This window comes from Hippoglossus stenolepis, chromosome 11, assembly GCF_022539355.2.
Source record: "Hippoglossus stenolepis isolate QCI-W04-F060 chromosome 11, HSTE1.2, whole genome shotgun sequence".
Taxonomy (NCBI): domain Eukaryota; kingdom Metazoa; phylum Chordata; class Actinopteri; order Pleuronectiformes; family Pleuronectidae; genus Hippoglossus; species Hippoglossus stenolepis.
In genome coordinates, this window is record NC_061493.1 from 6,252,156 (window position 1) to 6,266,464 (window position 14,309).

Below are 14,309 nucleotides of genomic sequence, written 5' to 3' on the forward strand. Positions count from 1 at the left end.
AGTAGAAAATTGTGAATAATTTTCCAATGACAACACAGCAAGATTATATTGTTAAAATGGAAGTACAACCTAAATAGTTGGGGTTGTATTTTGTCCAGTAGATGTCGCCCTTTGACACTTCACCTGTGCTTCTCAGCTACTCTGTACCGCTGTTTACCATCAAACACACCCTGTCTGGTCTTATGTTAAACATGATAAGACCAGGCATCGTGCTAAGCATGATAAGACCAGTTGTTAGCATGTGTCAAACTGCAGTTGATAGACACAACCAGTGCTTGTGCAATACAACATGACATTTCAGTAACACTTTTAAGGATGAATTATTGTTTTCTTGATATTTTAATGTCTAAGTGTCCAAAAGTAATCTGATCACACAGGGAGTAGGGGAGTTCCCGTATTAAAGCTTATACTGCTGTTTTAAGTTTAGTTTTAATTTTAGTTGTAGTTTAGTTGACATTGTGAGGAGAATATTTGCTAGAACTAAAAATGGGATGCTAGCCATGGACGTTATGTTGAAGTCCAATACACACTGAACGCAGGAGTGCAGGGGATTAGGTGATGTCACACTGCCTACATTCAACCTAATATATGTTATTCTCATTAAAATCACATTAAACCTAATCAAATAGGAATAGGTCATTTTATTTTGTGTGGATTAGTGTGTCAGTGTATATATAAAAATAATTTTAAATACAGTATTCAAGTTTGATATCGTCATAATAAGACGTGTATAGTTTTTTATATATATTTTAAAATGTGTTACCATTGAGGCCAGTGTGAACTTGCTCTTACACACAATGTGTACCTTTAATTTATCAATGAAAGAGACGTCTGCTCCTCGCTGCAGGGGGCGGGGCCCTCGGGCGTGCAGCGCTGATTGGTGGAAAACAACCATCTTTTCTATATCTCGCCGGTCAGCTGGTGGCTCTCTTGTCGTCTCGCTCGCCGGGGCCACGGGAGAGGAGCGTCAGGGCACAACATGAAACCCACCGTCACATAACAGCGAGCTTCTCTTCCCACCGAGTCACAGCTGCTGCTCACGAGGTGCGTCGGTCCGCTCCAGAGCACTTTATCAATAAAGTTTCATTCAGGGAAACTAAGCGCATGCACGAGGCTCCCGCCGGTGATGAGTTAATTAGAAGTTCGTGTCGGTAAGTTTACACAACAACTGGCTTTAATTCCCAGTTAAATCAGTGAGTCTAAACTTTAACATTTAGTGTTTTTGATATGATTGTGTCATGTTGTGGTAACAGTGGTTTTAAAGTGTGTGTGGTCACTATATAAAACTGCAGGTGCACTCTGAGTTGATGCTCGGTTTAGCTTCACTGTAGCCGAGTGGAAAGATGCAAACCGCCTCCAGCTGTTTAATCTTGTATTTTTCTGTAAACAATGGCACGTGTATCGGTAGGTAACAGGAGAGGAGGCGCGGCCCCGGTTCCCTGCAGCACAGAGGGGGGGACACACCGGGCAGGATGAGCGAGGATCCGAGGAAAAGGAGCAGCAGCAGCGGAGGAGGTGGAGGAGGTGGAGGAGCAGCAGCTGACCCGGAGCCGTCCGGGTCTCAGTGTGCTGAGGGCAACGACACAGGTGAAAGCTCGGGGGTGGCTCTGAAGAAACAGATCGGCCTGGTCAGCGCCTGTGGCATCATAGTGGGTAAGTCCATCGATATATGAACGGAACTGTTCGCCCCATGGCAGTGAAGCAACCACTACTTCAAGTTCAACTCAAGTTTATCTAAGGAAAAAAAAATAGTATTAAGAACCCATTTAATTTTTGATCTATGTACTGGTAGCACTTGATTAATTCAATTAATCTCATAATTATTAATGGGTTTATTTATTGTGGTGAAATCATCTTCTCTCCTCCACCACATCTCTTAAACCTAAGAAGCTCCTGTCAACAACGAACACCTTGTTGTCCTACATGTCATGGGCTATTGTTTGAGTCGTTGCATCAAAATAACCCAGAAAAATCAAATGTTTGATGTGGAAGTCATCACAGTTTTTTGAAAGCTGTTTTTTTTCAGAAGTGTTTAATTTAGAGTGATAAGTTTCTCTCCGAGCAGACACTTTGACAAGTCCTTGTACGAAAAGCTCAGGTGTCACCGATGAACATTAATGATGGCTCTATTCAGTTCAAAGCTGTGTCCCATTTCAGGGGCCACATCCTTCAGAGGCTGCATTTGAAGACCAATTGCGTGACTTGCGTCACAGCAGCATGATTAGACTGTCCCATTTCGAAAGCTCCCTCAAATCCGTCAGACAAGTTCGTCCTTCCATCCCTGAGAAACAAAGACTCCAACAGTTGGATCCTTCTCAGACCAACCTATTCCAGGATTCATTGTGTTCCAGTGACGAACCGTTTTTCAAAGAGTTAATGGCTCCAGCAACGAGTTGAGCGACAAGATGCCCATCACGGTACACATGTTGGGAAAATAACGTAATTCTCGTGTCCAACTTCAGCTCTGTTGCTTGGAAAGCTGGTGACGAAGATCACGGAAATCCTCTAGAGACCAGACTGTCTCAATTCGATTCAGCCTTTGTGGTCCTCGGAAGGATGCAGCCCCTGAACTGAGACACAGCTCAAGTGTCCTAGCATGTTAAACACCGGGACCCTAAAATGAAGGAATGGAATTCAGCCATCATTGTTTGTTTATTGGTCGGTTCGAATGTTTGTTTGTTTGTAAGCATGATTACACAAAACTTTGTGGAAGGATGCAGTATGGGCCAGAGAAGAACCCATTCAATTATAGCGTAATCCAGATCAGGGGCCAGATCCCCAAATTTTTTTTCACTTTCTTCAACATTTTGTTTTTCCAAGAGAATAATTCATGAATCTTGATTCAAATAAACAGGCATTTTTAGGGTACTGTTATCTATGTGGGGGAAATTTGGTGCAGCTTGTTTGAATTTAAGAGGAGTTCTGGGCCATAGTTTCCACCTGTGCTTTTCCTTGTGACATGTCAAAAACGAGGTCTAATTTAAGATGCCATCCACTTTCTAGTAATGTTTGCCATTGTGACACACACAGAAGAATTTTCATGTGTTCAAAGAAAATGCAGCTGAATGGAGCTGTAAATCAGTTGTTTGTACTGCAGTCCAAGTGGTACGGACTGAAATCTCTCCCCTATCGACTTTCCATTCATCCTCATTCTCTCCGTGAATTGCTGAGCCTGCGTCTTGCATGTGCTCTTTCATAGACGCCGCCACCATGTTTCCAGGCAAATGTTGGCAGTCATGAATCCTCCTCAGTCCCTACCGCCTCCTACACATGCAGGAAAAAAAAAACTCAATAAAAAGCAATCCCACTAATGGGTGTCCAACATTGTTGAGACTGCAATTTCCATCACCATCAGAAACAATGGTTAAGTGTGGTGCTGCATCACTGGGAAGAAACGGCTGTACACTAATTTTTGTGTTGGCTCCCATTGCGATGTATTGAATAATGGATTATCTTTTTAAAGGCCAAATTCATCAGCATTAGCACCATTGCACCTGGAAACATGCAGAAGAAACTGGACGAGTTACGAGAACAAATGATCTTGGATTAAGTGGACAATCCTCTGTCGAGTTTATGTGCATAATAAACAGCTTTCAAAAGACCATATTCTGACAGAGGCAATGTTTTCAGGCAAGTTTTATGGCCACTGAGTTACAGGCTAAGAAGTTGAAACATCATTCAGATAAGAATTTGAAGGAGATGCCTTGTTGCTGTTGTGGAGCATTTTTCATCTGAATGTGATGAGTTTGTGAAACTCCTTTAGCCATTTCAGGTCATGACAGTTAAATAAAAGGAAGAGAACATATTTAGGACGTTTTAATCTAGAAGCAGCTGATGTGTCTGACAACTTTTAACACAAAATCCCGAAGCTGCAAAGCAACTTCAAGCTCAAAGCTACGTACAACGACCCCCACTCTGCTTGAGGTCTTTGAACTGTGTGTACGTTCTGGGGATTTTCCAAACCTACTGCTGTGAGCACTTTTTAAACGGACTCTTTGCAAGGAGATAAACCTTGGTAACCTTGATGAATAAACCTTGATGTTTATTCAATCATTTAGTGTGGCCCTCCAAGGATGTTTGAAAAATTGAAATGGCCCTCAGTTGAAAAATGTCCCCCACCTCTGATGGATTAGTTTTTTTATATTGGTCAATATATTTATCAGAAATTCACTCCCTTAAATCAATTTTTGCGTTGTCTCAAAATCTAATGTTGGTCTCCTTATTATGGGGCTTCAGCAAACAAGACATCGGGACCTCAACACAGCCCATGTCTGCCATGACATGGTGGGCACATACTGGGAATAAACTGGGGTTATCATCTCATTCTTTAAAGTGAACTTGTAAGGGAGATTTGTTTGGCCAGTTAAAGTGCAGGCTCTGACTGCTCAAACACCCATATTATGGTGTGGGTGCTTCACAAAACCTCTGTGTTTTCCGATTTCAAACATGAATCACAGGATATGTTTCATCATGTGACTGAGAATTGCAGCTTTTATTTTATGGTCTACATTCAGCCTCAGTGGTCTAAGGATTCTTTTCATTTTTTTTCTCCCACTGTTGGTGAGCGTATCATGAACACAATACACATCTGCTGTATATCTTTATAGATACTGATGGCTTGTTCTCACATTATTGTTTGTTAGTTGAAATGCTGATTTTGACCAATCTCCAGAGCTTCTGTATCTTACTGAGTTGTTCTGTATCTGTCTGTTTGACTCACCCAGGAAACATCATTGGATCTGGGATCTTTGTGAGTCCTAAGGGCGTCCTGGAGAATGCCAGCTCAGTGGGTGTTGCCCTGATCGTGTGGGTCTCCACTGGAGTCATCACAGCTATTGGTGCTCTCTGCTATGCAGAATTAGGCGTGACCATCCCCAAGTCTGGGGGAGACTACTCCTATGTTAAAGACATATTTGGAGGACTGGCTGGGTGAGAAGAAACTGTCTAATTATCAGGATAAGATCAAAGCTCTTATATGCAGGATTTACAAAATTCGGCTTTGGTGACTCTAAGCATAACTGCAGCAAAGATATGACGTTGAAGCATCATATAACTCATACTTTAACCTGGGATTCATATTTATCTGCTTCAGAAGCTATTCAAAATTTGTTTACAACAGTTCAAAACAGTAACAAAGTACTTAACAATAAAACCTCCACTAAAGCCCAGCAATCCCCTTGTATCAAATCTAGCTGCACCAGATTGTAGTGAAAATGTCACAATGTTTAAGAAAGTGGTGAACAAAGACATTCTTGGATCCGCCTCCTGATCCAGATCCACACCAAAATTGATTGAGTTCTTCCCTGACGCATGCTGCATCTGTCCACCAGGTTTCATGGAAATCAGTCAAATAGTTTTTTAATGTTTTCTTGCTAAAAACAAACATGTAAACCAACCAACAAAAAAGGACAGGGGTGAAATCATCACCTCCTTTGCCAAGGGAATAACACCAAAAAACGGTAAAGAGCACATACTCTATACTCTCCAGAGCCCGACAGTTCCCTTAAATTCAATCAAGCCACACTAAAGTTGAAAATGCCCTCTCTTCTGGCAATGATAAAGAGAAATAAATCCCTTAAACACATCAGATTTGAATCTGCTCCAAAAGTTGATGGTTTAAATAATTAAATTGGAATCAGAAGATCACAACACCAGTTAATGCTCGCACAAACGTATTTATTTAACCTCCCAGGTATAGGTGACATTTCGGGCACAGGCCCTTCTTCAGACTTCAGGTCATTTTTGTCTTCTGATTATTTTTTTTTGTCACTTCAGTCCAGCACCGTGTTTATGAAGTTTTGATGTGCATGCTTTTGTATACTTTCCCAAAATAGGGAAGTATGTAAAATGCTGAGTGATCTATAAGATTACAAGGTTTTAGCAAGCCTATTGTAATTCATGAGAGTTTTACTGTAAACTCCTGTCACATTCCCACCCCTCACCATCATGCCCACCATATCATTAAAGCGTCCAGCTTCATCGTTGACCCAGATCCACTCATTTCTCTTGTCTGTCACAACAATGCTCCAGTGCACTTCTGTCATGTACTAAGCTGATATGCTGAATACCCTTTTGTTTTCCATTTCATGTTCAATAACGAGGGCAGTTCTTGTCTTACACAATGCTTTGCTTGTGGGGTGTGTGTGCAGTTGTATTTGCTTACTGGTGTGTGACAGAAATGTGTTTCCATGTCCCATTAACCCCGACTCCCTTTGTTGTCGCTCAGGTTTCTGCGTCTGTGGATTGCGGTGTTGGTTATTTACCCCAGTAACCAGGCCGTGATCGCTCTCACCTTCTCCAACTACATCCTGCAGCCTCTCTTCTCCTCCTGCCTCCCTCCAGAGAGCGGCCTCCGTCTGCTGGCTGCAGTCTGCCTCTGTGAGTGATAAATAAAACTCAAGATTGAACTGCTGTTGGTTGAGGCAGTGCACTGACAGAGACAGATCGTGAAGTAACATTGAGGCGCTTCCTTTGAAAGATCATGTCAGGCATTGTATTTAAGAGATTTAAGGCTTATTTTCCAGAGTTTTTTTTAATTCTTTTTTTATATAACCCCTGTCTGTTGGTTGGTTGGCTTGTTAGCAGGATTACGCAAACTCTACTGAATGGGTTTTCATGAAACTTGGCTGTTTGACATTGGCCCGATCTGGACAAATTATCAGATCTACCATGAACTATTTTTCATTTACTTTAATATTGTGAGAGAAGTTTGACCTTTTCACCAATTTCCCATGAAATATCCTTGATTTTGATGAAAAAATCCTGGCATATTTAGGGGACTGATATTTAGGCCTGGGCCTTGGCAGAAGTATTTGCTCTTAGTGTCATTCTAGTTTGTAGCCATTTTCACAGTTATTTAATAGAAACCGCTCAAGTCTGTTGGAGAAACACTTACAGGTTTAAGATTTAATTGTTAGGTGGTAAAAACAACGTTGCTTGGTGAGTTTACATCAAACGCAGCACTCACCACAAACCTAAGCTGTTTTATAAGATGTCTTTGAGTTTTGTCAAGGCTAAAAAATAACAGATAATTTGTCTTGAAATTTTGCACTTTGAAACAAAAATAATTTCAGCTAAATATACAAGCCAGTGAATTTCACACAAAGAGTTGCATTATGGGTAGTGAAGGAGCTGCTGTGTGAGTGGTGCTGGTGTATGTACAAGTTACAATCTAACAGCCGAAGCAATATTTGTGGTAGGTTTCAGAGGAATTCCAGAGAAAGGGTCACAATACAAATACTGGCCTTGTTGCCACCTTGCTATGAAAAGTTCAACACACTTTAAGTGAGAAGATTCTAAATCCTTCACGTCGGGGCTTTTATTGATCTTTGGATAATGTGTAATCTGGACACTTTTTTTTTTTCTTATATCAACCAAAATATGAGCTTTTCTGATCAGTTTGACATTTCTGTAACTGATCTTCAACATAAGTTGATCTCAAAGGCTTAAAATAATCTGCCAGTGAGCCCAGATGGCTTAAGGTATTTTAAATATCTAGGGCAAAACTAATCTTGAGTGTGACAGAACTAAGCACGTAGTCACGTTCATTTTAAACTGAAATCACATCCCCTCTTGTCACAAATCAGTTTTATCTTAAGATTTGTCATTAAGGGAAAACTATTTTGATGTTTTGAGACAAAAACTAAATTTCTTTCTTAAAAATGAGCCCGTTTATATTATTAATTTGCCAGTATTTTCCTTTACGTGCTACATTATCTTAAAGCCTACACTCTTTAATGTTTTCTGGAAATCTCTACATACTCAAACTTTTAACCTTTTTTTTTTGTTGCACTTTATCTAAGGGTCACGTCTTTGTTATGTGGGGATGATAAAGACTAAAAAATCTGATGCACACTAAACATAAGTAAATGGAAGAACTAGAAAACAAATATCATCCTCAAAACCTGATGTCATATTGTATCTTGCTGCCGTCAGTGTTTTTGACCTGGGTGAACTGCTACAGTGTGCGCTGGGCCACATGTGTACAAGATGTCTTCACCACTGGCAAGCTCCTGGCCCTGGGCCTCATCATCATAATGGGCATCGTCCAAATTTGCAAAGGTAGGATTCCTCCCTCTTTGGTGGCTCTTTGAACATCTGTCTATTGTCCATCTTGCTCTCTTATCTATATTCACACTAATACGTTTTCATTTTAAAACGGTGTTTTAGAACTAAAATGATCTCTGTCCCCACGAATGTTTAAGCTCTGTGTCAGTATCAATCTCTGTCCATAATAACACCTGAAAACGCACCTCATGTGACCATTCATCTAAACCAAAGGCAGCCAGTTGCTTACTTACACATAATACTATGAACAAGAGACAACAGGCATGAGAAGTAAGAGCAGTGACTCTTTTTTTTTTTATTTGATTGACGATACGGTGTCTTTTACTAAATGTTCACAACTTTACCGCTGATAGTAGAGTCGACTGCTGTAGGTGACTGCATCATCAAAGTATTTACATTGAATAAAAGGTGAAGTCATTTTGCATTTAATAATAAATATGTAATTTTTTCATCTTATTTCTTGTTAATCATCTTCTCATCATCCCTCTTTTTTTTGTCTTGACTCCATATTGGAAAAAACTCTCTTGAGACATGATGAGAGAGAAAAGAGGGAAAAACAGTTTTTGAAGCAGCCACGCTCCAGCTACCATCACAGTTTAGTCCCCTTGTGGCTTTCACAGGATTAATGATCCCAACATGAAAGCGATTACAGTCCCACGTACTGCTTCACTCCACTCATAATCCACACACACACACACACACACACACACACACACACACACACACACACACACACACACACACACACACACACACACACACACACACATGCCAGGCCCAGCCGCACACTCACTTAGCCCCATCAATCCCACCGGGACCGAGGCTGGAAATGTAGTTTAATTAATATGTCTTCTACAGAGATTTGACTTTTTCCAAATCTGGTATTACTATGTTAATATTATTATTATGTGACAATGTTAGAATATTTGCTGGTCTGAACGGTTTTCAAATGATGTTGAATGAAAATATGGTTTAAAATGTTTAAATTGCACTCTGCAGCGGGATGATGTTTGCATAAGAGTTGACAGGAATGAGATATCTTTAAAAATGCATTATCTAATTTACTGCAACCTAATTCTATTAGGATAAAAAAAAAATAAAAATAAAGCCTTTCATAACTAGTAAGTACTTTATGCAAATTTATTGTACAACAAACATTGGATATTGTTTGGTGCCCTCTGCTGCTCAGATTGTGGTGGTGCAGAGCAGTTCACATCGAGTCGGATTTAATTCAGTGAATCTGTTGTCTTGTTTTTTGATTGACAGGTCACTATCACTGGTTGGAGCCAGTTCACGCCTTTGAGACCTTCCGTGACTACGATGTCGGTCTGATAGCTCTGTCCTTCCTGCAAGGCTCGTTTGCATATGGAGGCTGGAACTTCCTCAACTACGTCACAGAGGAGCTGATCGACCCATACAAGTAACACAAACACTTCTTACACGCTGCCTTGCTTCCCGTATCATTAAGTTTTATTTATTTGCACAAAATATGATGGGGGGTTGTAAGTTGCATTAACACAACATGCAGAACAAGGAAAGCAATGATGGAGTAAACATTTGATGTCTAATCTGCTCACAGGTGCTAAATACAGGGAGAGGGTCACAATATTCACAATCAAAGCTCATCAAATACACGTTAAAGCTCATTAACTTTTGAGGGGAAGATTGTGTTTCAATGATTGTGCTTATTCCCTAACTAAGATTCCCTGTGTCTGAGTTGTTCTAAACTGTGCGTGTAGATCACTGAATGTGTGAAAAGGTCCACTGTTACATCAGATACATAAAGGTAAAAAAAAAGCAGTGGGACTGAGTTCATGGATCTGACTACTAAATGTACTTTGAATATCTTTATAAAGAAAGGATCCTAATTAGGTTGGAAATGTGTGGAAGTTTATACAGGATTTTATTATTTAAAACATTGTGAGAATTAGATTTAGACCAATTTGATTCATCAACATTTAGATGAAAGTTGTGTTAAAGATAAAACATTTTAATACTTTGTCCACTTTTAGCTAGTATAACAGAGGTCACTACAAGTTATTACATTAAAAAAAAAAAAAATTCATCTATTTTAACAAATTATTTCCAATTGTGTTCCCCATGTTTGACATGTTGAATCAAAGGTTTGTTACGTTTTTCTATAGAAACCTCAAACTTCTGTCGCAGAAATAAAGGTTCATGGTACATTAACCATTATCCTGTGTGTTCTCCTCAGGAATCTGCCTCGTGCCATCTTCATCTCTATCCCTGTGGTCACTTTTGTTTATGTCTTTGCCAACATAGCGTACATCACAGCCATGAGCCCCCAGGAGCTGCTGGCCTCCAATGCTGTAGCAGTGGTGAGAAAACTGTCACTCTACTCTGAGTGAACGTGCTGTTACACATGTAGATCATGTTTGCATGTATTAGCATAATGCCTCTAACTCTCATTCTTTTCCACTTGGTCTGGAAATCAATAGGTCGCTGTTACTAAGTGTGTTTTAACTGTGAACCTGTTTTATGCTCCTCCCCTTCTCTCTCTCTACTCCTTATATTTCTCCCAGACATTTGGAGACAAATTGCTAGGAGTGATGTCATGGATCATGCCCATCTCCGTGGCACTCTCCACCTTCGGGGGAGTCAATGGCTCGCTCTTCACCTCGTCGCGGTCAGTTACTTCTTGTTTCAGCTTCTGTGACCACTGAGCCTCTTTGTGGGTTCATTCCAATGCTGATATAGTTCAGATGCACACAGAGAAACCTGTTAAGCAGGTTGGGAACAATGAGCTGAACGGGAGTACAATGCTTCAGCCATGTAATCTCTTGGGTCACAAGCTGGATTTCAGATTATAGGGAAAGTGGCTGAGTGGGAAATTGTTTGTCTCTAGAAGGTAGAGCCTGACCGATATAGTAAACCACTAAAAACCATAGATATGAGCCTTTAGACCATAATGCACTGTGATGGGATTTTTGTGGTATGCAGTCCTGCTTAGGGGTGTATCCACACAGTATGTTTTATTACATTTCTAGACCTCCTTTTGTTCAGTATGAGCAGCTGAAACTCCTATTGACCCCTTTCCCACTGCCAGTGGAGGAGTTTGCCCCTCAGCTTGGGAGAGCGCACGCTACACGAGCACCATCTGGCTCTGCTCTCAGGATCTAATTGTCTTCGGTTCTGTCTCCCAGGCTGTTTTTTGCAGGAGCGAGGGAAGGCCATCTCCCACGTCTGTTGGCCATGATTCATGTCACACGCTGCACTCCTATTCCAGCCTTGGTGTTCACTGTGAGTCTTGCCGCACTGGCTTTAGACAAAACTACATTATGTGACCTTTGCCCTTGCACCACATAATAATATGCACCTCCTCTCACCACATTCAGGTGGCCTCATCTCTGCTGATGTTGTGCACCAGTGACATTTACACACTCATTAACTACGTGGGCTTCATCAACTACCTCTTCTATGGCGTCACTGTTGCTGGGCAGATTGTGCTGCGCGTCAAACAGCCTGACATGTATCGACCCATCAAGGTAAAGTCTTTTGACAACTCAGGTTAAATCTGACATATTGGCAGCACACCATTTTCACGAGGACTACAACCACTCTGTGAGGAACGCCTGCTTATTCATCTAATTATACAATCAACCAATCATGTGGCTGCAGTGTATAAAACCATGCAGACACAGGTCAGGGGCTTCAGTTAATGTTCACACATGAAATGAGAAAAAATGAGCAATGACCAACTTGAGTATTTCTGAAAGTGCAACTGACAAATCTGCAGAAGTGATGTGATGTGATCTTGTCAGCAAAGAAAGGCTCTAAGGCTGTGTACCAACCAAGTATTAACTTCCATCAAGTCAGAAGGGGCTGAGTGAGTCAATGACCTGTAGATCTGCTATGAAGAAAGATTTTAACAATTCGAAAAGGGGAACAAAAAATGCGTTGATATTGAGGCAACAAACATGTGGGTGCTGAGAGGGTTAAAAATACTTTGATTCATTGTGAAACTGTAGCGGGTCAAATGTCGTCAGCTGAGTAATTGGTCATTCATATGAGGCCCAAGATGCATTTCCGTTCACACAGCAAAGATAAATTTGGCCAAATGTGTCCCAGACTCCGGATGTGATTTGAGTGACGTGCTCTTGGTGCCGACCTCTTGTGATTGGATCATTCGGGACGTCTGGTAATACCAGGTCTGAACGGGGTGTAAGATTATTCATTTTGGCCAAACCTGATCTGGTTAAACTTTGATTTTATGAGCAATTTATTTTCACAAATCCTTTAATTGGATAATTGCTCTTTACTTATGGGTCAATGTTGACAACCAGGCTGCACAGACAGAGGGTGCAAAATATGCCACATTATTCATTAGAGTTCAATGTTAAGCCTGGTGTCTCTACAGGAATCAATTTAACTTGACATCTGATTTGACTGAACTGCATTTTAACTGATGAATGAATGTTTGATCCCTCTTCCTCCTCTTCTAGGTGAGCCTGGTCTGGCCGGTGATCTACCTGCTGTTCTGGGCCTTCCTGCTGGTCTTCTCCCTCTACTCTGAGCCTCTGGTCTGTGGTATTGGACTGGCCATCATGATGACCGGCATCCCAGTGTATTTCTTTGGAGTCTACTGGGAAAACAAGCCTCAGTGTTTTGATACTATTATTGGTAAGGCAGCATCATGATGGTATTTTTGTGACTTGGTTATGAAACTGCAGTTCTGTCAGTGTATTCACACAAATGTTGTAGTAATAGGTGTTATGTATATTGACACACTAGGCCAAGTTGCCTTGTAATGTGCCAGAGTATTGTCCTCCCTCCACACTCCCCTATTGGCCTACGCTCACACTTCACTTTAACATTTCAGAAATGAACTAGGCTGAGATAGTTTCGGAAGCAATTGCAATAAACGCCAACCAGAAATTGTTATGTTCCTACAGTTTAACTGTTGTGTCCTAGACGGAACTGAACTACGGAGAACCTCCTGACATTCTCCTGGGGGGGCTGTATATGAGAACAAAAATGTCCGTGTGACAAGCTCCTTTCTCTGGAGTTTCTCTGTCAAGGGCCCAATTCCGGAGAATGTCCCAAGGAGCCGTTGTGAAAACACAACAGTAGATCATTCGCAGAATTTACTGTGAGCGAGTGGGCATGTAAATGTTTCTAAAACGCGACAGACACAAAAATGAAAAACAAAACGAATACTATATTTATACAACTGGGCATTAAATAACGTTTCTCTCTATTAATAAAATGTCCCTGTTTGATACAGAACCATTATCTTATCTAAAAATGATTTTCCTGTTCTCATTTGTTTTCAGGTAAAATGACTCTTCTGTGCCAAAAGCTCTGCTCAGTGGTCTATCCAGACATGGGGGGGAACCCGGAACCCCATGTAGCGCCAAATAAAGCCGGGGTTGGGGAAGATTGATAAGACCCTCAAATGTCTTAATTGAACATGTGCACAGACACTTCCTCTCTGTACTCATATGTGGATTAAAGTTGGGGGGGAAAAAGACGCCTGGAAGAAGAATCCTAGGAGGACGAGTGTACTTTGTCACTTAATGGAAATGTTAACACTGAATATGTTCTACAGCACTGGACTTTATTACCCCGTCATTGACCGGCCTGGGTGTTTGAGATGAAATATCACATAGAACAGAAATAACTTTTGTTTTCATAGTCTTATTTAAATAATTTCCCCTCTGTTTGTGTTGAATGATGTACTGTTTGTGATTTGTGAGTCTGGGATCCAGAGAAAGCAAATATTTCAATGTGTCTTCATAAACCCATCATGATCAAAGTTGTACAAATGTCATTCTTCCTCTTATCTGTTGTTTATGCTGTCAAGTCATTACAGAAACACGAATGAAAATTTCCAGATGGTATAATAGTTTTTATTACCGCCAGTACGGTTATTTTGACCCTCATTCAGTTGTTTGTTGGTTGGATTGTATATCTGTAAGATTACACGGAAATGAAACTTGGTGGAAGGATGTGGTGTCAGTCAAGGAGGAACCCAGTCAAATTTGGTGTGAAACCCAGGATTCTTTTCAAAATGTTCACTGTTTTTATCAGCAACAATTCATTTAATCCATTTGGGTAACGATGAATATAAAACATCTGGACTCAGAAAACAGGTTTTGCTTTAGGGAGAGAAGGTTTATTACTGACTGATCACTGGCTGTTTATTTTACATTTACTCGTTTGAAATAAATTTTGTTCTGTGAAAATACGTTCTTGGTGTTTCCAAAGTCCTGCAGCTCTTA

At 40.7% G+C, this 14,309-nt stretch overlaps 1 protein-coding gene across 2 annotated transcripts; it reads left to right on the forward strand.

The window, feature by feature from the left end:
• Positions 1–913: 913 nt before the first annotated feature.
• On the forward strand, positions 914–14,275 carry slc7a8b (solute carrier family 7 member 8b). 2 transcript variants are annotated; one of them, XM_035171629.1, is made up of 12 exons: positions 914–1,044; positions 1,409–1,653; positions 4,725–4,929; positions 6,227–6,378; positions 7,936–8,061; positions 9,334–9,487; positions 10,283–10,406; positions 10,611–10,714; positions 11,232–11,328; positions 11,424–11,573; positions 12,531–12,708; positions 13,362–14,275. In XM_035171629.1, exons 2-12 carry the CDS (start codon positions 1,473–1,475, stop codon positions 13,469–13,471), a joined length of 1,581 nt encoding a protein of 526 aa, XP_035027520.1. In that variant the 5' UTR covers positions 914–1,044; positions 1,409–1,472; the 3' UTR covers positions 13,472–14,275. The 2 variants fall into 2 exon arrangements, with proteins under 2 accessions (XP_035027520.1, XP_035027519.1); XM_035171628.1 differs by having other exon boundaries at positions 920–1,151.
• Positions 14,276–14,309: the final 34 nt, after the last annotated feature.